Source organism: Capra hircus, chromosome 21 (genome assembly GCF_001704415.2).
Source record: "Capra hircus breed San Clemente chromosome 21, ASM170441v1, whole genome shotgun sequence".
In the NCBI taxonomy this organism is placed as follows: domain Eukaryota; kingdom Metazoa; phylum Chordata; class Mammalia; order Artiodactyla; family Bovidae; genus Capra; species Capra hircus.
In genome coordinates, this window is record NC_030828.1 from 31,381,546 (window position 1) to 31,405,581 (window position 24,036).

The 24,036-nt window shown below is 36.2% G+C and overlaps 1 protein-coding gene across 2 annotated transcripts in view; it reads right to left on the minus strand.

Annotated features, from left to right (window-relative positions):
* Positions 1-24,036, minus strand: part of SCAPER (S-phase cyclin A associated protein in the ER) — a 400,712-nt gene that overhangs the window by 186,486 nt on the left and 190,190 nt on the right. For both annotated transcript variants that reach the window (XM_018066270.1, XM_018066269.1), the window contains exon 23: positions 20,925-21,051. In XM_018066270.1, the coding sequence (XP_017921759.1) occupies positions 20,925-21,051 (127 nt within the window). The remainder of the gene's footprint in view (positions 1-20,924; positions 21,052-24,036) is intronic.

The window sequence follows — 24,036 nt, forward strand, 5'->3', positions numbered from 1 at the left end:
ATTGTGACAGGGAAGACTGGCATGTTGCAGTTCCTGTGGTCGCAGAGAGTCAGACATGACTTAGCAACTGAACAACAGCAAGTGTCTTAGCTATTGTGGATAAAACTGCAATATACTCAGGAGTGCAGGTATCTCTTTGACTATATACTCACAACTGGGACTGCTAGATCATATAGTAGGTTTATTTTTAATTTTTTGAGGAATCTCCATACTGCTTTCCATAATACCTATACCAATCTATAACAATTTATATTATTATCAATAGTGTATAAGGTTCTATTTTCCACATCCTTGCTAACCTTTGGTAATTGCTATCCTTTTGATAACAGCCATTTTAACAGACTGAGGTGGTATTTGATTGTGAGTCTGATTATACTTTCCTGATGATGATGATGATGATGTATCTTTTCAAGAATCTGTTGGCCTATTTCATGTGCTCTTAAAAATATCAATTTTAGGTACATTTGCCCATTTTTAAATCAGATTATTATTATTGTTTGCTACTGAGTGGCAGGAGTTTCTTATATTTTCTGGATATTAACCCCTAATTAGATATATGGTTTGCAAATATTTTCTACCATTCCATAAGATGCCTTTTCATTTTGTTGCTTGTTCCTTTTGCTACATAGAAGCCTTTAAGTTGGATATAGTCTGACTTGTTTAGTTTTGCTTTTGTTGCTTTTAATTTTGGTCATATCCAAAAAAATCATGACCAAGACCAATGTCAAGCAACTTTCCCTTGTTATTTTCTGAGGCCTGATCATGCCTTTGCGTACGCCAAGCCTCCTTCCTCATGATATGCCGGGGGCCAGGATGAGGAACTCCGCCCATGGCAGTTTTCTTCTGGAAGTTTTACATCTTCAGGCCTTACATGTAAGTTGTCATTCCACTTTAAGTTAATTCTTTTGAATGTGATTATCCAATTTCTCCAATACTGCTTTTTGAAGAGACTATCTTTATCCCTGTTGACTATTCTTGGCCCCCTTGTCAAATATTAGTTGACTCTTATGTATTATTTTTAGGCTCTCAATTTTACTCCACTTATTTGTGTGTTTGCTTTTATGCCCTCACTAAACTATTTTTGATTACTATAGCTTTACATAGGGAATGCATTCAATCTACAGATGGTTTTGGTTAGTATGGAATTTTTTTTTTTTTTTTTTGGCTGCACAGGGTCTTCATTGTGGCACACAGCTCTTTGTTGTGTCACGTGGAATTTTCTCTATTTGTGGTGAGCGGGCTTCTTGTTATGGTGGCTTCTCCTATTGTGGAGCATGGGCTCTAGGGTGCCTGGGCTTCAGTAGTTGTGGCGCACAAGTTCAGCTGCCCTGTGGCATGTGAGATCTTAGTCCCTGGAGCAGGGATCAAATCCGTGTCCCCTCCATTGGCAGGTGGAATCTTAACCACTGGAACAGCAAGGAAGTACCACACAGACATTTTTTACAATATCAATTTTTCTAATCCATGAACATGAGATTCCCCCCTCCCTGCATTTATTTGTGCCTTCTTCAATTTCTTTCATCAGTTTCTTACAGTTTTGGTATACAGATCTTTTCATTTTCTTGGTTAAATTTATTCCTAAGTCTTTTATTGTCTTTCACGCCATTGTAAATAGGATTCCTTTATTTCTTTTTCAAATACTTCCTTGTTAGTATATAGAAAAACTACAGATCTTTGCATATTCATCTTGTATTCTCCAACTTTAGTGATTTTATTAGTTCTAACAGCTTTTCTTAGAGTCTTGGGACTTTCTATATATGAGATTGTATCTTCTGCCAACAGAGACAATGTTACTTCCTCCTTTATGATCTGAATTCATTTTTATTTCTTTTTCTTGCCTAATTTATTTGGTTATGACTTCCAGCACTATGTTGGAAAAAAGTGGTGACAGTAAGCAGTCTTATCTTATTCCTTATCTTAGAGGGAAAGCTTTCAATCTTGCAGCCAGCATATATTGAAGTCTTTTTTTTTAAAATCCATTCAGCCACTCTATGCTTTCTGATTGATAATGTTTACACTTAAAGTAATTCTTGATGGATAAGGACTTGCTAAAGTGATTTTAGCGTATTCCGGCTACTTTGTAGTTCCCTTACCTTTTCTTCCTCTTTTGGTATGTACCATTTTGGGGGTTTTGCATCTTGGGTACCATGAAATTTATGTAAAACAACTTATAATAGTCTCTTATCACAGACTAATGTAGTTACTTCTGATACTTTTGTCCTTTAAGTTTTATACAAGACTTAAGTGATTAACATTCACTACATTATTAGACATTTTTTTATTTTCTTGTCACTAATTAGCATTCTTTCATTTCAGCTTTAAAAAACTCCTTGCAGCACTTCTTATAAGGCAGGGATAATGTGATGAACTCCCTCAGGTTTTATTTGGGAAAGTCTTTATCTCACCTTCATTTCTGAAGGACAGCTTTGCTGGGTACAGTATTCTTGTTTGACAGTAATGCACTGATGGCCTTATTGTTGGGGGTGGGGGGAACAGTCTTTTGTATGTGAAGATCTTTTTTTTCCTTCAGCTGCTTTAAAATTTTTCTTTGTCTTTGACTTTAAACAGTTGTATTATATTTTGTGTCTTTAAGATTATTTGGGATTGCAATTTGAGTTACATGAATTTGGATACACAAAACTCTTTCCAAATTCCCATAACTGTGAAGTTCTCAGGCATTATTTCCTTAAATAAACCTTCTCAAGAGACTCTTTCTTCTCCTACTTGTACTTCAATAGAAAGAAAGAAAGTGAAGTCGCTCAGTCATGTCTGACTCTGCGACCCCATGGACCGTAGCCTACCAGGCTCCTCCGTCCATGGGATTTTCCAGGCAATAGTACTGGAGTGGATTGCCATTTCCTTCTCCAGGGGACCTTCCTGACCCAGGGATCGAACCCAGGTATCCCGCATTGTAGACAGATGCTTTACTGTCTGAGCCACCAGGGAAGGCCTCAATAAAGCAGACTATTTTTCTTACTGGTAGACCACGGTTCTTGTTAGGTTTTCTTCACTCCTTTTCATTCTTTCTCGGGTTAAATTTTAGGTCTCCATCTCTTTTGAGTCAGTTGCTGGAAAATTGTGTTCATTCAGTTGTTTTCATGTCTTGCTTCGCTGTATTATCATTTAAAGAAGCCATCACAGTAAAGAAGTCTGGTTTTTGGGGAAAAATTAACTTGGTCAGTTTTATTAGTGATTCTAAGGTTTCTCAGAACTTTTCTATGAATACACTTGCTCCACACTTTTGGTTCCTTTTGTGAGGGAACTTGTAAAGATTATATGCCTTCTCTTGATCCTGCAAAGCCAGTCCATGTGCTGACAGCCTCCCTTTTGCTTTCCCTTGCTGTTCAATCACTCAGTTGTGTCCGACCCTTTGTGACCCCATGGACTGCAGCACGCCAGGCTCCCTGTCCTTCACCAACTCCCGGAGCTTGCTCAAACTCATGTCCATTGAGTCAGTGATGCCATCCAAACATCTTGTCCTTTGTCATCCTCTTCTCCTCCTGCCTTCAATCTTTCCCAGCATCAGGGTCTTTTCTAATGAGTCGGCTCTTCGTATCAGGTGGCCAAAGTATTGGAGCTTCAGCTTCACCATCAGTCCTTCCAATGCTTTCCTTGGGGTGGTGCTGAATGTTCACATTTGGGTGATTTCTCAGTTCCTCAGAGTTGAGTCAGCTTTCTGTGATGCTCATTAGTCATCTGCAGAAGTTTCCTCTCATTGCTGTCAGGGGATATGGGTGTGTGTGGATAAGATAATGGAGTACTCAGGCATGTTCAGATATGTTAGCAACATATTTCACCAGATATCAACCAATCAAAAGGAAGAAATGACTTCAAACAATCCACTTGGCTATACTGGTGCACATCAGGTAGTTATCAGCACTGCTTTTTCTTGTTATATTGAGCTGGCCATGACCTCCAGGACAGTGAATCAATGTTTCATTATTAGATATGATGTTCTTTGGCAGTTTTTTGGTAACCACCCTAAACTAGGCTCTTCTTAAATTAAATCTTTAAAATTGTTAACAGCTAGGAATAATTGTTGAATTTTAATTTATGTCTTTTCTGTTTCTATTAATAGTTTTTCTCCTTTAATATTTAAAATGATGGTTTATATTAATTTAGATGCTATATTTTAATTCTTGTAATAAATAAGTTGATTATGTTGCTACTAAATTTTAATTCTTACAAAAGAGATATGTAATCCTACTCATATTTTTGAAAGGAAGAAAATGAAGTTTCCTACAAAGGTTATAATCTACCTAAGCTCACAGAGCTACTATTTACATGGCTGATTTGTGATTTGAATTCAGGCTTATAACCACAAAGCCTGTGGTCTTAATAGCTGCATTATATTGTATCAACATCTACTGAATGCCTAATTGTTGCCATGAGTTTAACATACATTATTTCATTTAACAGCAACACAATCCTTTGGGACATGTCAACATTATACTTTTTACTTATAAGGAAGACTGAAGCCCAGATTGCTTAATTAATTTTTCCAGGTAAACAGGCAGCAGGTTCTAGGTCCATGCTTTCAACACTGCTCTCATCTGCTTCCTTAGTATCTGCCCACAGATGGTGCAATTTTCACCAACATCACATGTAACTTTCAACAATCCTTTATTTCTCCACAGTTCCTAAGGATGGGATAGAGGACAACCTAGATGATTTAATTTATTACAAGGTAGAGTTTCTCCAAAATGTTCATTTAAGAATTTCTAATGTCAGAAAAATAGTGAGTTTTCAGGGACATGAAGGGGAACAGGGAGTATATTCTTAGTACCAGCAAGAAACATCTTCATGAGAATTTTATTTCAAAAACTTAAAAATTTTGCATTCTTTTCCATGATCTCATCTATGCTTATTTTAACTAGAAAGCAATGTTTTATATTACATACTATTGAGGAGGAAAATAGTTTTCTTCTTGTCTTACTTACATACAAGGTATTTGCCATGGAGTCTATTAAAGTAAAAAAAAAAAAAAAAGAGCTGAACTGAAGACAGCTAGTATCAAGGTCCTTATACGGGCAATTTCTCGTTTTTTAGTGTCACTATTTCCGAGAACCCAGACTTCTACAAATGTAGTTAAAAACAGTAAGTGTTTACTCACTGCATCCAGCAATCAATCACTAAGGTGAGCCCAAGAGCAGAACACTGCCAGAGAGGTAGCATGATGGAATACTGTTGGGATGCTACAGGCAGAAACTTCAAAAAGCACATCTTATTGAGAGGTAAAATCACTCTTATCATATGCTGGGCTGAAAGGGTTTCTTATACAGTGTTGTCTATCTCCTTAAATCATAACAACAATGTACTCAATAAGAACTTTGTTAGTGAAGAAAGAACTCTAATAATTTGTTCTTAATATTAGCAGTAGCATTTAGCAACATAAATATAGATTAAATAACTCATGGTCCTACTTCTGGCTCTCAAATATCATTTTTATGACATTTCTTGCCTAATGTAATAAATGACATGCTTGGTTAAATATTATCAATTATTTGCCACATGATCTTTTGCACAAAAACCTGCAAGTAAAAGAATTTTTAATGATTTTTTGGTCTCTAATATTTGTATAAAATTGACATTCCAGGGAAGGGTACTTTTGTATCTAATAGCTTTGAGAAGCCTCTCTTAGCTAAGGAAAGGTGGGCAATGACAGTATATTGGCATTTACCTAGCTAGGTAAGTAGTGAACTTGGTTTTGATTTCTCATGCTTCAGTTCAGTTCAGTTCAGTCGCTCAGTCGTGTCTGACTCTTTGCGACCCCATGAATTGCAGCAGGCCAGGCCTCCCTGTCCATCACCAGCTCCCGGAGTTCACCCAAACTCACATCCATCGAGTCAGTGATGTCATCCAGCTATCTTATCCTCTGTCGTCCCCTTCTCCTCCTGCCCCCAATCCCTCCCAGCATCACAGTCTTTTCCAATGAGTCAACTCTTCACATGAGGTGGCCAAAGTATTGGAGTTTCAGCTTTAGCATCAGTCCTTCCAAAGAACACCCAGGACTGATCTCCTTTAGAATGGACTGGTTGGATCTGCTTGCAGTCCAAGGGACTCTCAAGAGTCTTCTCCAACACTATGCTTAGCTCTCCTTAAAAACAACAACAACAACAACAACAACAAAAAACACATTCTATCTAATTCTAAGCTGTTTCTGTCATTTAGTCAGTAAGTCGCATCCTACTATTTGTGACCTCATGGACGGTAGCCCGTCTGGCTCCTCTGTCTGTGGGATTTCCCAGGCAAGAACACTGGCATGGGTTGCCATTTCCTTCTCCAGGGGAACCTTCCCTACCTAGGGATTGAACTTGAGTCTCCTGCATTGGTAGGGATATTTTCTACCACTGAGCCATCAGGGAAGCCCCTAGTTCTAAGAAGAAATAACAAATAACCATCAAAAATGTGTAGCTGGGATTTAGTTATAAACAACTCTAATGTTCTACAGTTCTGGTCAATGAACTAAATACTTTCCTGAATAAGGACCTTCACTGATGCATCAGCAAAGGCATTCTCTTTTTAAACTAAATCCTCTGTGTGATACTTTTCTAAGTGGAAGGGACACACAGCTGTTTTCATATATTTGCAACATAGCTTAATATGAAACAAGCTGATCCTCAGTTACACAACTAGCTAACTTAAGTATTTAACAGCCATTTCCCAAGATGCTGATGTTACAGACATTACTTCAATATCCTTCCAGTTTATAATTTATTTTTAAAGTATAATTTAAAATGGCACTAGAAGGACTATCTCATTCTAAAATGAGAAACCAGCAATTAAGATAAACTCTGTTGAAAAATGACCCAAAAAAGCTGAATAAAACGCTTTTAAAAATTATTCTACACAAATTAAAGCTACCAGAAAGAGAACAGCAAGTTGAATATCCGGGAAAAGGTAAAAATTAAGACACAGAAGCACAGCCCTCAAAGTTGCTTTTGCTGATCCATGAGAAACATTTATAAAATGACACAAGTTAACCATTCCACCCAAGACTGAAAATATTCACCCTCATAATAAGTCTGAAATGGAAGATAGCCAGCCAATCCATATACTTGCAGCTTGTTAGGACACCCCAAGAGGTCTAGGGAACCTTTGGCCTTGAATCTGAATTAAGATATTCTGGAAACATTAATATACTTAGCACCTACCAAAAATAAATAAAAACATTTCCAGAGGAAGGCACCATTATATTAGGTTTTCAATTATTTTTAAAATTGTTCCAACAATGACCATAAACAAATGTAAATAAATTTTAAAAGACTGAAATTATACAAAGTATATTCTCTAACCACAAAAGAATGAAATCAGAAATCAGTAACAGAAGAAAGTCTGAAGGACTCAGATATGTGGAAATTAAACAATACATTGTACACAATGAATGGGTCAAGGAAGAAATCACAAAGGAAATCAGAAAATTTTGAAATAAATGAAAATGAATACAATATAAATTATGAAATTCACTGAAAGTGATGTTTAAGAGAAAAATATATAGATGTAAATATCTGCTTTAAAAATAACAAAGATCTCAAATTTATAACTTAACTCTAAACTTTAAGGAACTAGAAGAAGAAAAGCAAACTAACCTCAAAGCTAATAACCCTAAACTAAAGGAAATAAAGATTAGAGTGGAGATAAAATAGAGAATAGAAAAACAAACAGAAAAATTAACATTGGTTCATTGAAAAGATCAACAAAATTGACAAACTTTTAACTAATGATAAAAGAGAAGACTCAAAAAACTAAAATCAGAAATGAAATTGGGGATATTACTACTGATCTTACAGATATAAAAGGATTATGAGAGCATACTATGATCAATTATATGCCAACAAGTTAGATAACCCAGATGAAATGAACAAATTCCTAGATATATGATAACTACTAAAACAGACTTAAGAAGAAAGAGAAAATTGAAATATATTTGTAACAAGTAAAGAGACTGAATCACTAATCAAAAATCTCTCAACAAAGAAAAACTCAGAACCAGATGGTTTCACTGGTCAATTCTACCAAACATTTAAAGAAGAATTAACACCAGTCCTTCTCAAAGCACTCCAAAAAACAGAAGTAGGGAACACTTCCTATCTCATTCTATGAAGTTGGTATCACCCTGATATCACAGTTAGACAAAGACATCAGAAGAAATTCCAGACTAGTACGCTATGAATATAGAGGCAAAAGTTCTCCACAATTACATCGATCAGTATGTAATGAAAAATTAATAGGTGAAAAAGGAACTAAGGCATAAAAAGAATGTATAAAATCAAATAAAGATGTGAGATATTGAGATTATCAAATAGACTGTAAAATGATATCTTCTGTGTATAAATAAAAAGTAAGAAGTTCATAGCAATACAGGCATACCTCAAGAAACAAGAAAAGTCAAATAAATAACCTAACTCCACAACTAAAGCAACTAGAAAAGGAAGAGTTGGAGAACCCCAGAGTTAGTAGAAGGAAAGAAATCTTAAAAATTAGGGCAGAAATAAATGCAAAAGAAACAAAGAGACCATAGCAAAAATCAACAAAGCCAAAAGCTGGTTCTTTGAAAGGATAAATAAAATTGACAAACCATTAGCCAGACTCATCAAGAAGCAAAGAGAGAAAAATCAAATCAATAAAATTAGAAATGAAAATGGAGAGATCACAACAGACAACACAGAAATACAAAGGATCATAAGAGACTACTATCAGCAATTGTATGCCAATAAAATGGAAAACGTGGAAGAAATGGACAAATTCTTAGAAAAGTATAATTTTCCAAAACTGAACCAGGAAGAAATAGAAAATCTTAACAGACCCATCACAAGCACGGAAATTGAAACTGTAATCAGAAATCTTCCAGCAAACAAAAGCCCAGGTCCAGACGGCTTCACAGCTGAATTCTACCAAAAATTTCGAGAGGAGCTAACACCTATCCTCCTCAAACTCTTCCAGAAAATTGCAGAGGAAGGTAAACTGCCAAACTCATTCTATGAGGCCACCATCACCCTAATACCAAAACCTGACAAAGATGTCACAAAAAAAGAAAACTACAGGCCAATATCACTGATGAACATAGATGCAAAAATCCTCAACAAAATTCTAGCAATCAGAATCCAACAACACATTAAAAAGATCATACACCATGACCAAGTGGGCTTTATCCCAGGGATGCAAGGATTCTTCAATATCCGCAAATCAATCAATGTAATTCACCACATTAACAAATTGAAAAAGAAAAGCCATATGATTATCTCAATAGATGCAGAGAAGGCCTTTGACAAAATTCAACATCCATTTATGATAAAAACTCTCCAGAAAGCAGGAATAGAAGGAACATACCTCAACATAATAAAAGCTATCTATGACAAACCCACAGCAAACATTATCCTCAATGGTGAAAAATTGAAAGCATTTCCGCTAAAGTCAGGAACAAGACAAGGGTGTCCACTTTCACCGCTACTATTCAACATAGTTCTGGAAGTTTTGGCCACAGCAATTAGAGCAGAAAAAGAAATAAAAGGAATCCAAATTGGAAAAGAAGAAGTAAAACTCTCACTGTTTGCAGATGACATGATCCTCTACATGGAAAACCCTAAAGACTCCACCAGAAAATTACTAGAGCTAATCAATGAATATAGTAAAGTTGCAGGATATAAAATCAACACACAGAAATCCCTTGCATTCCTATACACGAATAATGAGAAAGTAGAAAAAGAAATTAAGGAAACAATTCCATTCACCATCGCAACGAAAAGAATAAAATACTTAGGAATATATCTACCTAAAGAAACTAAAGACCTATATATAGAAAACTATAAAACACTGATGAAAGAAATCAAAGAGGACACTAATAGATGGAGAAATATACCATGTTCATGGATCGGAAGAATCAATATAGTGAAAATGAGTATACTACCCAAAGCAATTTACAAATTCAATGCAATCTCTATCAAGCTACCAGCAACATTTTTCAAAGAACTAGAACAAATAATTTCAAGGTTTGTATGGAAATACAAAAAACCTCGAATAGCCAAAGCAATCTTGAGAAAAAAGAATGGAACTGGAGGAATCAACTTGCCTGACTTCAGGCTCTACTACAAAGCCACAGTCATCAAGACAGTATGGTACTGGCACAAAGACAGAAATATAGATCAATGGAACAAAATAGAAAGCCCAGAGATAAATCCACACACATATGGACACCTTATCTTTGACAAAGGAGGCAAGAATATACAATGGAGTAAAGACAATCTCTTTAACAAGTGGTGCTGGGAAAACTGGTCAACCACTTGTAAAAGAATGAAACTAGATCACTTTCTAACACCACACACAAAAATAAACTCAAAATGGATTAAAGATCTAAATGTAAGACCAGAAACTATAAAACTCCTAGAGGAGAACGTAGGCAAAACACTCTCAGACATAAATCACAGCAGGATCCTCTATGATCCACCTCCCAGAATTCTGGAAATAAAAGCAAAAATAAACAAATGGGATCTAATTAAAATTAAAAGCTTCTGCACAACAAAGGAAAATATAAGCAAGGTGAAAAGACAGTCTTCGGAATGGGAGAAAATAATAGCAAATGAAGCAACTGACAAACAACTAATCTCAAAAATATACAAACAACTTCTGCAGCTCAATTCCAGAAAAATAAACGACCCAATCAAAAAATGGGCCAAAGAACTAAATAGACATTTCTCCAAAGAAGACATACGGATGGCTAACAAACACATGAAAAGATGCTCAACATCACTCATTATTAGAGAAATGCAAATCAAAACCACAATGAGGTACCACTTCACACCAGTCAGAATGGCTGCGATCCAAAAATCTGCAAGCAATAAATGCTGGAGAGGGTGTGGAGAAAAGGGAACCCTCTTACACTGTTGGTGGGAATGCAAACTAGTACAGCCACTATGGAGAACAGTGTGGAGATTCCTTAAAAAATTGCAAATAGAACTACCTTATGACCCAGCAATCCCACTGCTGGGCATACACACCGAGGAAACCAGAATTGAAAGAGACACATGTACCCCAATGTTCATCGCAGCACTGTTTATAATAGCTAGGACATGGAAACAACCTAGATGTCCATCAGCAGATGAATGGATAAGAAAGCTGTGGTACATATACACAATGGAGTATTACTCAGCCGTTAAAAAGAATTCATCTGAATCAGTTCTGATGAGATGGATGAAACTGGAGCCGATTATACAGAGTGAAGTAAGCCAGAAAGAAAAACACCAATACGGTATACTAACACATATATATGGAATTTAGGAAGATGGCAATGACGACCCTGTATGCAAGACAGGGAAAGAGACACAGATGTGTATAATGGACTTTTGGACTCAGAAGGAGAGGGAGAGGGTGGGATGATTTGGGAGAATGACATTCTAACATGTATACTATCATGTAAGAATTGAATCGCCAGTCTATGTCTGATGCAGGATACAGCATGCTTGGAGCTGGTGCATGGGGATGACCCAGAGAGATGTTATGGGGAGGGAGGTGGGAGGGGGGTTCATGTTTGGGAATGCCTGTAAGAATTAAAGATTTTAAAATTAAAAAAAAAAAAAAGTTTAAAAAAAAACAAACAAGCAAAAAAAAAAAAAAGTAAGCTCAAAAATATCTGCACAGAACATGAAATTATAAAAAAGCTATAGCAGATGTGAAAAAGAGTAAACAGGCTTTCTAGACATGGAAAATACTGTGGTTAAAATTAAGAATTTAATGGACAGTTTTAACAGTGTATCAGAGACAACTGGGGAGAGAATAAATTAAAACAAAAAATAGAAGAAAAATGCATATCTATAAAACTTTGATTTATGATAGATGAGACACCAAAGAATAACAGGGAAAAACTAGTTTTTTTAATAAATGGTGCTCAAAAAATTAAGCACCCAGATGGAAAAAAATGAAATTAAGCTTCACAATAAGCCAAAAAATTAATTCCAGATGGATAATAAACTAAAAGTAAAAGCAAAACTAGAAAACTTCTGCAAGAAAATATAAAAGACTTCTTGATTCAGGAATGGGGCAACTGTTTATAAAGACAAGCAAAAACTATTAACCATAAAATACTAATAACTTTTCTCATATTAAAACCAAGAAATACTATATGATATCACTTATACTTAGAATCTAAAATACAACAATCTAGTGAACATAATAAAAAAGAGACACAGATAGAGAGAACAAATCAGTGGTTACAGGAGAGAGGCGGGGGCAGGGATATTTTGGTAGGGTAGTAGGAGGTATGAACCATTATGCATAAAATAAGTTACAAGGATACGTTGTACAATACAGGAAATAAGCCAATATTATAAACTGAGTAAAATCTTTAAAAATTGTGCATCACTATATTGTACAGTTGTAACTTATATAATATTATAAAAATATAAACTATATTTTAATTTTAAAAAAAGAAAAAACCAAAAGAGAGTAAAATGACAGCTGAGTAACAGAAATATATGTATTTAATACACTTGACAACCGAGGATTGGTAACCAGAACATAAAAAATAAATTAGTAGAAAAATGGGCAAAAGATTTGAACAGGCATGCCACAAAAAAATTCAAATGGCCAAGCAGTACAAACAGGTGCTCGAACCTATCTGCAAACAGAGATGCGCACTATACTACAGCAAGGAGTACTGCATACCTACAAGATCAGCAAGAATTAAAGTCTGATAACATCAAGTGCTAGAAAGAGAGAAAGGACTTTCATACTTTGCTGGCAGTAAGTCGTTTGTAATAATTTTGGCAACAATATAGCATTATCAAGAAAAATTAAAGATATACATACCGTATGACCCAGGAATTCCACTCCCTAGGGAAATTCTTGCACATGAGTTCAGCGATACATGTTTAGAGGCACTTATTTCATCAAAACAACCCAGTGTCCATTAGTGGTGAAATGGATAAATGTTATTGTGGTATATTTATATAATGACACAATATATAACAATGGGAAAACCCCTTACAACAACATAAATTGTTAAATACATAATCTTGATAGAAGCAAAACATCAAATTACAGAGAAGAGCATTCCATTTATATAATGTTCAAAACTAGACATGTTTAAACTAACATATATTATTTAAGAATGGGCCTTTAGGGGACAAAATCATAAAATAAAAAAAAGTGGTCTCCAAAACGCCAAAGTAATAATTTATCCAAATATTAAGAGAAATGTATGATTGGCAAAATAAATGTAGGTGGGTTGGAGGGTTCTGAGATGCTGACAATGATGTTTCTCAAGGAGTAGTCAGCAGGTTTTTTGCTGTTATAATTATTAATTTTCTATGCAAGTCTGTTTTATATAAATTTCTATGTTATATTAAGAGGTTCTTAAAAAGAATTTAAGAGTAGTCCACAAAGAGATAATTTGCATAATCATAATAGAAAATATCACAAGTCATATAAAATGTTGCTGTAAACTAGCAGTGCAAATATTCATAACTGAATTTTTATAACAAATTTATTTGCTTTTAAAAGAGGACTTTTCATAAAGAAACCACGGTAAGTGATTTCAGACGAGATGACTAAATAGTGTGCTTTTATAAAGGCAAGCCTCATCGTCTGAAATATAACATATACTATTTTGCGGTCATGATCACCTTTTTTTTTTTTTTACTGAGAGATAATTAACATAAAACGCAGAGATTTAAGTATTTGGTTTGATGAATTTTGGCAATTGTACATACGTATATAACCACACCTAAAACAAAATATATATAAACACTTCTTCCCTTTCCTTCACTGTTTCTTTAACAAAAAAAAACACAAACCACGTACATATTAAAGATCCGCATGATTCTTAAAATAACAATTCCATTTAGTTGACTAAAACAAGCGAGTTGAAGAAGGTATGAGAAACATTTTCATTTTACTTTGGGCCATATGATATACTTGACACCTTCTGACAAAATGTGGGTGTCATACAAGCTACATACAGTTATTAGGCAGCTGCTATGAGGAAACTCCATAAAGTGAGAACACTGTAAGTGAGGCGATCGAAATGAAAGGATCCTACAACTGAATGTTTTTCAGTTTCTCACAACTGAAGAGTTCCAGCTGAAAATAAGAGAAGTAAAACCTAACGCAACCATGGAGTCTGGACAAGAGGCAGTGTCCAGCAGGACCTGAACACAATTGGGGTGAAAAAGCTCCTAGGGATTAGTGGTTTATCTTCTTTGAGTCTAGGCATGTATGGAATAGCCACAAACCTCAGTTGGTGAAAAGCAGGAAAGAAGAGGATGGGGTGAGGCTGAGTTTCTACTTTTCTATCTTCTATAGCTTTTTGTTGGTGGAATTTTGCAGGATGAACTTCAAAAGCACCAAAGCATGGCAGGGTGTGCTATAGGTTATCACAAAGTCAATTATGCTTTGACATCTCTCAATTCAGTTAAATTATGAATGCTGTCAGCTATGTGGTTTACTTATTAAGGTTGAAGAGACTTACAGCTGAATCCCTATTTAAATTTGGCAGGATTCTAAAAAAGTCAGGAAAGGCAACTGGACAAAATCCATGTCCAATCCATCTGCTTAAACTGTTTACTTATAGTAACAGCATACAAATGTCTCATGTTACTGATAAACCACAGAAAGCTTGTGGGATGCTGTTACTATCCAAACTTAAATGTAATGTTCAGTGTGGCAGAGTACTGAGAAAGTCAATGCAAATACAAATCACATTTACTTAGAACAAATTTAATACAATGGCAAGAATGAGGAGAGTGCCTTTGCATTTATAAGAATGTTTTAAAAACTCTTATTTGAAATAATTAAACATTTGTGCAACAAAAGTGTCTTTGAAGCAATTTAACTTGAACTTTCAGTGTAATTTTTATTGTGAAACATAACATATAGAAAGCCAGAAAAGAAAAAAAAGAAAACACATAACACAATTTGAAGAGTAATTTGAGCATAACATCATCATCTGGTCAAGAAAAAAGAAGAATCTGGAAACCCCTTCGGTAAATCTCCCTGATCATACCAAGCACTCTCCTCTCTGGACAATCATTATCCTGATTTTTATGAGAAATACTTCCCAAATCTTCTTTATAGTTTTACCACCTAGGTATACATTCCAAAACAATATGGTTAGCTTTGTCTGTTCTTGAAGTTCATATAACTGGAACTGCTGCTGCTGCTGCTAAGTCCCTTCAGTTGTGTCCGACTCTGTGCGACCCGAGACGGCAGCCCACCAGGCTCCCCCCTGGATTCTCCAGGCAAGTACACTGGAGGGGGTTGCCATTTCCTTCTCCAATGCATGAAAGTGAAAAGTGAAAGTGAAGTCGCTCAGTAATGTCCAACTCTTCACAACCCCATGGACGGCAGCCTACCAGGCTCCTTCAAGCCGTGGGATTTTCCAGGCAAGAGTACTGGAGTGGGTTGCCATTGCCTTCTCCGAAAGAGACTATCTTTGCATTTATTTATTGGCTATTTAAATTTCTCCTTTTGGAATGCCATTCTCTTGACCATTTTCCTATTGGGTTGTTGTTGGGGTTTTTCTTTCCTCATTAATTTGTAGGAATTCCTTATATGCTCTGGATACTCTTCTTTGTGAGTTGTACATATAAATGTCTTCTCCCATTCTGCTTCTTTTTTATTCTTTTCTTTCCCTGGAGTCTCTTGATGAATAAAATTTCCTATTTTAATGCAAATTTATTAACACCTTCCTTTATGATTAATGTCTTTTTTGTACTTTTCTTATCTAGGCAAAGCCCCAAAGTCAAAAAGACATTCTTCTGTTATTTCCTAATTTTATTTTTTCATTTACATTTAGGTCAATCTAGAATTTTTTGTTTATGATGTGAGTTAAGGTCAAGTTTCAGTTTTTAAAAATAAGGATATTTAATCACCATAGCATCATTCACAGAATAGACCATACTTTCTCCTAATGCTTCACCCCACCTCCTTTTTCCATATATACATAAACAAATCCCCCACATGTCATGCATCAAGCATACACATTAGAATAGGACTGTTTATATTTTTCTTTTTCTCCATCTTTGCTCCAACAGCACACCATCTTAATTTCTGCAGCTTTAAGTAAGAGATACAAAAAAATCTAATCTATGAACATGATAGATTTAATCTTACATACTTAATTCTTTTGATGACATCATAATACAATTTTATATACTCTCCTTGTATCTAGTGGTTTTGTTAAACTTGTTTAATAGTTTATGATATCAGCTATGCTTTTTTGGGGGGCAGATACAATTTGTTAGATTAGGAAATTCCATTCTGTTCCTGGTTTACCATCATGAATTGCTTTGGTGATGACTTTATCAAATGCTTTTTAACTGCATCTTTGAGATGATCTTTTTCTTCCATTAACATAAGCTATGACTGATTTTCCAACAATAATCTAAACTTGCATATCTTGAATAAACCTAACTTTGTTGTTACATATTATTCATTTAACACACTGCATGATTTGGTTTACCAAAATTTGCTTAGGAAATTTGAATCCAAGTTCATGAATGAGATTGGCTTGCACTATGATTTTCTTCAATTTTACTATGATGTCTGTGGACTGTGGATTTCTTTTTAACTTACCCTGCTTGAATTTTATTTGGTTTCATGAATCTGTGGATTGATCTATAAGTTTTAGAAAGTTCTAAATGATAATTACTTCAAATAATGTTTCTACTTCTCTCCTTCTGAATAACTATTAGGTATTTTCACCATATATTATTTGCCTCTTACATTCTTCTCTGTATTTTCCATATCTTCTCTCCATGCTTCAGTCAGGATTCTTTCCTATGACCTATCTTACAGTACACAAATTCTCTCTCCAGTTGGTTTATTCTGTTATTTCATCTACAGGTTTTGTAATTTTAATTACAAAAACATTCAGTTCTCAAATTTCTATTTTCTTTCAAATGTGCTATACTTTTTTTAAAAAATGAATACTTATATCCTTGAACACAGTAAGCATAGTTCTAGAGTCCCTATTTGTTTCTATTGATTTTTATCCATGTTGTCTTGCCTTTTATATGCTTAACTATCTTTCTCTGCCAGAAAATATATTTTAAAATCACCTTATTGAAATAAGTTGAGGCTTAGGTTGATTATTATAATATCTTCCTTCAGAGTAGATTTTCTATTTGCTTTGGTTAGGTACCTGCAGGTATTAGCAATTCCAGATCACTTCCCTGTTTTTTTTTTTTCAATAATCAGGATTTCCCCAGCCACCCAGATGGTTTGACCTTTAGCTGCAGTCTGTGCAGTGACTGGCACACTTTCTGTTTACCCTATCTCTTCATTCAGTCCTTTAAAGTCTCAACCCAAAACACAGGCTTTTTGCCACTGTGTTAGCACTGACAGCCCTAGACGCTCCTGTTTCTCCTCCATCAGTTCTGCAATATTATTAAAAGTACTACTCAAGCTTCTCATCCACCTTTTTTGGATCACCAACTATACCCAGCCCCAAAATGCCATGTTCCCAGATCTTGGACCAGTAATTCTTTACTACTCTATTAGGAGTTCGGAACCAGCTTATAGTTTGTTTAGCTTTATTAACTGTCATCAGTGAGAGGACTATTCTGAATTACCTCCTGCGTCACTATTGTTAGGTCCATACCTGTAGATATTTTCAATCCTTTTATTTCCTAACATATACAACACACAGTTTTATGATCTATGACTGGTATTTATAAAGTTTTGCAGTTCTGCTTTCTGCTTGAGCTTACTCATAATGACTTATCTACTTTTGTGATTGTGTTTTGACTGACTGTGGCCACTTGTTCTCATAAAATTACTTCACATAAATGCCTTGAGGCCTAGGATAAAGGTGTCCTCTTCCAATTAGGATTTGCATTTCTTTCTGCCAGGTTCCTAGGCGATGCTACTAATCAATCTGGGGCTACTTTACACTCAATTCAACATTTGAAATAGTATGGTTGTGAGAATTTGGACTGCAAGCCTACTCCAGGGCTGGAGTATGGTCACCCCTTCTGTACCATGCAGAGGCACTCTCCCTGCAGTCTCTGAGGGCAGGTGAGACCGTTCAGGATTATGTCAGGGTGTGCTCCTCCTTGGTGGCTTTAGTCCTTGTGAAGAGAAAATCTCCTATTAGATTCTATACTTGAAGCAGCGGCTTGTGGCGCAGTTTGTTAAAAAGCATAATCACACAACAAAGCTTACAAATGTTTTATTTCTGAATGGAATCAGAGAACCTAAGAAGCCAGAAGGAACGTGAGTCACACAATAAGCACAAAAATACCCAGATCTCCTCAGTCTCCAAATCTCTTTTGTGACAGGAGCACTTTTGCGCTTCATACTTTTAACCTGTTAGCCCTAAAACAGTTCTCAGAACTTCAGAAAAATTTTCTAAGGGAAACTGTGCCGAAGCAGTAACAGAAAGCATCAGCGTGTTGAGGTCTAAACTAAGAGGACAAAGACCTCAAGATTAATCTCACCATTCCTCAGTGAGCGCTTGCCCAAGTTCCACCAGTCCCACCCCTGTCACTTCTAGGCTGTCTTCAAATTCTTCACTGGGTACTTGGCTTTGACGCTAATGATTTTGTTACTCCAGGCAGTTTTCCAAACAAAAAGAAATGGTTATTTATAATTCCTAGACTGAAATCATAAATACCATCAGCTGAATTACACTGAAATGTCAGTATAACTCTATGAACAGGATTTCACATAAAGTGTGTCTGTCTTGGCAAAGTAAAAAGGATTTTAGTTCTAAAAGTTGCAAAAGGATCTTATTGTAGGTAAGTTTAGACTCTTAGGTGGTCCTGCAGTGTATACTCTGAGGACAGTTTTACAGCAAGGTTCCTGACACAGACCATTTAGACTGGGAGCCAGACAACATTTTTCTCCCTCAAATTATAAGGAATCAGTGGTATTCTGGTAAATTGCCCCTTTGTGAATGAAATAACTTTACCTAGATTTTCAGACTGAATACCTTTCTTACACAGATCATTTTACTTTTTCCTAAAAAATTCCGTGACTACTTCAATCTAAAACAATATTCGTAAGATAAAGTTTACATGGTAGTATCTTCAAGCAATGCCTTTTATTTCAAAGTATAAGTACCCTTTTTTAAAAACAAAAGGAAAATAATCAGTATCTGTAATTTTAAAACAATTAGAGATTTCCCCAAGGCATATAAAACCTCTAAACATTCCATCCAGTACATGCTGGACAACTACCAGTTTCTGAACGCTGTCACACTTTGAAAAGGACATGTTACATAAAAGAACTGACTCCACGTGGCTCTGCGGCCATGTCACAGTGAGTACGCTGCTTTCAGTTCCTAAAGGGGTTGTTGTTTGATGCCAAAATGCAGCTGAGCACTGTCTTGGAAAGTTGGTTATTCATATGACTGAAAACCCAGTAATTCTGCCCGTGAGGCATATTGCCTAGAATAGAGCAAGCTCTCAAAGTATAGTCCTTGGACCAGCAGCATCAATGTCACTTGGGAACTTACTGGAAACACAAATTCTTGGGACCCACTCCAGATCTACTGAATCAGAAATCCAAGGTGTTTTAACAAGTCCTCTAGGTGATTCTGATGCAGACTAAAGTCTGAGGCTCCTTCCCTGCTTTAGAGAAATTCTTCTTGAATTGTTCTAATACAGAAATTGTTTGAGCAGCACGGCCCCTTACCTCTCTCCCTCTATCCAATCACCCCCGTCTATACACACACACACACATATCAAATCCTGAAATGAACATCTATTGTCAGGAGAATGATATAAAAAATAGTAGTACTAACACAACGTAGTACTCACTGTACAACAGAAAAAATAAATGAAAAATAGCTACATTTATAAGCTTAAATAAAACTTAAGAGCCATAATTTTGATTGAAAAAAATCAAGAAGTCTGCAGTGTAATATTTTATAAAGGCCAAATATAAGCAAAACAAAATAACATATTAATTAAATATATATTTATGTGATAAATCAATAACACTATTTTTATAAAACAAAGAAAGGATACCCCTTTAATTCTATACAGTATTTCCTGAAAGGGAGCAGAGGCAGGGGGATAGGGTAAGGAAGGAATCCAATGGGAACTATAAATAATAAATACACTGGGATCAACTTAGTTCTTGGGTTGGTCATGAAATCATAACCCACTGCATTTATGTAATTTTTATTACATTTTTTCATATATATAAAATATAACACAATACAGTTTAAATCAAGAAAACAAAAACTGCAGCTAATAAACAAAGATGAACATCATCTTAAAAAAATTAGAAACCACCTAAGTGATATAAATTGTATAAATTGTGATATGTTCATTCAGTTAAAAAGAATTTATAAGGCATGATAAAATATTTATGATAAAATTAGCAAGACAAAATACTATAAAAATGTAGAGTAAAATATTAGAAAAAACACAATAAAATGTCAATATTGGATATTACAGGGAGTTTTACTTCTTCTTTGTTCCTTTAAAATTTTCTATAGTGAATAATAAATACTTTTAAAACCATTAAGGATTTTTTAAACGGTCACTGAAACATTTAATGACTATAAGTCATTAAAGAAAACTATCAAATCTTCTATTGGAAACAGGAAGGAAACTAGTGTTTTGTGAAAATCTGTGATTTATGAGCTTTATAATTCAAAGTCTTATATTTTCTGCCCTTAAACTGTATATCTTTATTACTCTGATTCTATTTAAAATAGAATGTCATGTTAGGAAAAATATGACTGAGAAAACTACAATGTAAAGAATATATTTTTGCCACAGAGGACTTCAGTTAACACAACTAAAAACAATTTCAATATCATATGAACAAAAAGAAAAAAATATCCACCAATGGTTGACTGGCTTTTGGAAACACCAGAGAAATACATATACTTAGAGTTTGCCTTGTAGTACCATGGCCCGTCATAATGATAAAGAAACATAGAGATTATGGCCAGAGGCCAGAGATGAATTACATACCTCTTTTTCCAATATTCTAGCGACCTCACCAAGGGTCCGATCTAAAGCAGAAACCTTATTGTTTGCCCATGAGCCACTGTCTTGTGCTTGTAGTTGTTTTAGAAGATCTTTGGCTAACCGCTGAAGCCTTGGATACAAAATAAAAGAGAAGAATGACATGAATGAATTAGGCTACAATATTTTACTTTCCAGAACACTTTTAAACAAATGTTACTTTCATTATTATATTAGAAGCTGCTTCATAGAGTACCTAAGGAAAAGAAAAACAAACCACTCCTAAGGCCGGTATTACTCTATATTCACAAACACCAATCTAGTCTTTGTGACACAAAACAGACCTAGAGGACAGTACTGTCCGTCCACAGGATCAGCTGGAGCACTTGCTGCCATCAGTTTCTGCGTTACTCTTACACTAGAACAGACTTGATGATGGGGAAAGGTCAGAGTATGATGGCAGAGAAAATGAGGAGAGGAGCCTGAGCAGGTTTTCATATTTTGATGTAAATCTTTAGGGTAATTATAAGCACTGTAAATTCTCAGAATGTCAAATTCCCCATGTTCCAGTTTACAAGCAATTTGGGGATTTCCTGTCACTGCTGATGTCATTTAGACAACAGAGCATTTGTTTTTACTTGCTTTTCACCAAGAATAACACGTAACATACCTGGGGCTTCCTAGGTGGCTCTAGTGGTAAAGAGACCGCCTGCCAATGCAGGAGACATAAGAGATGTGGGTTCAGTCCTGGGTTGGGAAGATCCCCTGGAGGAGGGCATGGCAATCCATTCCAGTATTTTTGCCTGGAAAATCCCATGGACAGAGGAGCCTGGCGGGCTACAGTCCATGGGGTCGCAAAGACTTAGACACTACTGAAGTGACTTAGCACGCACAAAAATAACACATATTTCATAGGATTCTTTACTTCTTCTGTTTCACAGACCTCATTCTTTGAGCAATCTTCTCCTCCTATCCTGTTACTCGCCTGAGCATCCTACCAACAGACACTCACCAGAGACCATCCTAGATCTCTCCACTTTCCCTCCATATGCCATTTCCCTGTTACCCTACTTCCATTTTTACCTATGACTGGTTCCATTGGCCTTCATTATAATCACTTCCTTGTAAACGTGTGGTACATTCCCTCTCTGTTGTTCTGTTACTCCTACAGCGAACCCCCAGTTAGGGTAACAATCACCAACAATTATTTAGTAGGCCAGGCATCCCTCTCGGTGTCTTGCAAACATTAATTTAGCTGGATTAGTGAACATCTGCCAGCTGTTTCCATTTCTGATACTGAGAAAAACTCATACCATACAAAAGACTGGTATGACTATGGCTTCAGAATCTTACTAATAAGTTTGTCCAGGTCTGCTCACTCTCGCTCTCTTCCACGAAGGCTTCATATATTGCTCCATCTCCTCATAATTCCACTCTTTTCCTTCTCCCCCTTACTTTCATATAAGAAGGTTTTACATTTCATAGAGAAAATGGAAGCTACTGGAACAAGGAAATCCTTACTTTCTGCCGAAAATCTATACGCATGTGAGCATTTCACCCACACTCTCCTTTATTTTTCCTATTACAATTGAGGAAGATGGATTCCTCCCATGTAGGGCTAATCTTACCACACTGGCTCTATATGCATGAGGTCTTTCTGGATCTAAATCCTGCTTTCCCTGCTTCAGTGTCTTTACAAATGCTCTTTTATTAATTCCTTCTGAAACACTTGCCCCACCTCCAGAAGAATCCTATTCTTCCCTAAGTTCCTAGCTCAAAAACTGCTTTCTCTGATCTATTCCTACAAGTCACTATCACAAGTCTCTCCCACGCAGAGATTGACAACAGGATTTTTGGTAATGATGGGAATGTTCCATACCTATTATGTACAACCTGGTGGCTGTTGGCCAAATGTACCTATTGTGCACTTGAAAGACAGTTAGTATGAATGCAGGACTTAAGAAAAAAATTAACCATTTTATTTCATTTATTTTTGGTTGTACAGGGTCTTCATTGCTGCGCGTAGGCTTCCTCTAGTGGCAGCAAGTGGGGGCCACTCTCTAGTTGTGGTAGCTTCTCCTTGTGGTGGATTCTCTTGTTTCTAAGCAGGGTCTCTCAGTTCAGTTCAGTCACTCAGTCGTGTCCAACTCTTTGCAACCCCATGAATCACAGCACAATAGGCCTCCCTGTCCATCACCAACTCCCGGAGTTCACCCAGACTCATGTCCATTGAGTCAGTGATGCCATCCAGCCATCTCATCCTGGGTCGTCCCCTTCTCCTCCTGCCCCCAATCCCTCCCAGCATCAGAGTCTTTTCCAATGAGTCAACTCTTCGCATGAGGTGGCCAAAGTACTGGAGCTTCAGCTTTAGCATCATTCCCTCTAAAGAAATCCCAGGACTGATCTCCTTCAGAATGGACTGGCTGGATCTCCTTGCAGTCCAAGGGACTCTCAAGAGTCTTCTCCAACACCACAGTTCAAAAGCATCAATTCTTTGGTGCTCAGCTTTCTTCACAGTCCACCTCTCACATGACCACTGGAAAAACTATAGCCTTGACTAGTCGGACCTTTGTTGGCAAAGTAATGTCTCTGCTTTTCAATATGCTATCTAGGTTGGTCATAACTTTTCTTCCAAGGAGTAAGCATCTTTTAATTTCATGGCTGCCGTCACCATCTGCAGTGATTTTGGAGCCCCCCAAAATAAAGTCTGACACTGTTTCCACTGTTTCCCCTTCTATTTTCCATGAAGTGACAGGACCGGATGCCATGATCTTCATTTTCTGAATGTTGAGCTTTAAGCCAACTTTTTCACTCTCCTCTTTCACTTTCATCAAGAGGCTTTTTAGTTCCTCTTCACTTTCTGCCATAAGGGTAGTGTCATCTGCATATCTGAGGCTATTGATATTTCTCCCGGCAATCTTGATTCCAGCTTGTGCTTCTTCCAGCCCAGCGTTTCTCATGATGTACTCTGCATATAAGTTAAATAAGCAGGGTGATAGTATACAGCCTTGACGTACTCCTTTTCCTAAGCAGGGTCTCTAGGACTTCAATACATGCAGCACACACGCTCAGCAGTTGTGGCTCACAGGCCCTAGAGTGAAGGAGCTTTGGTATGAAG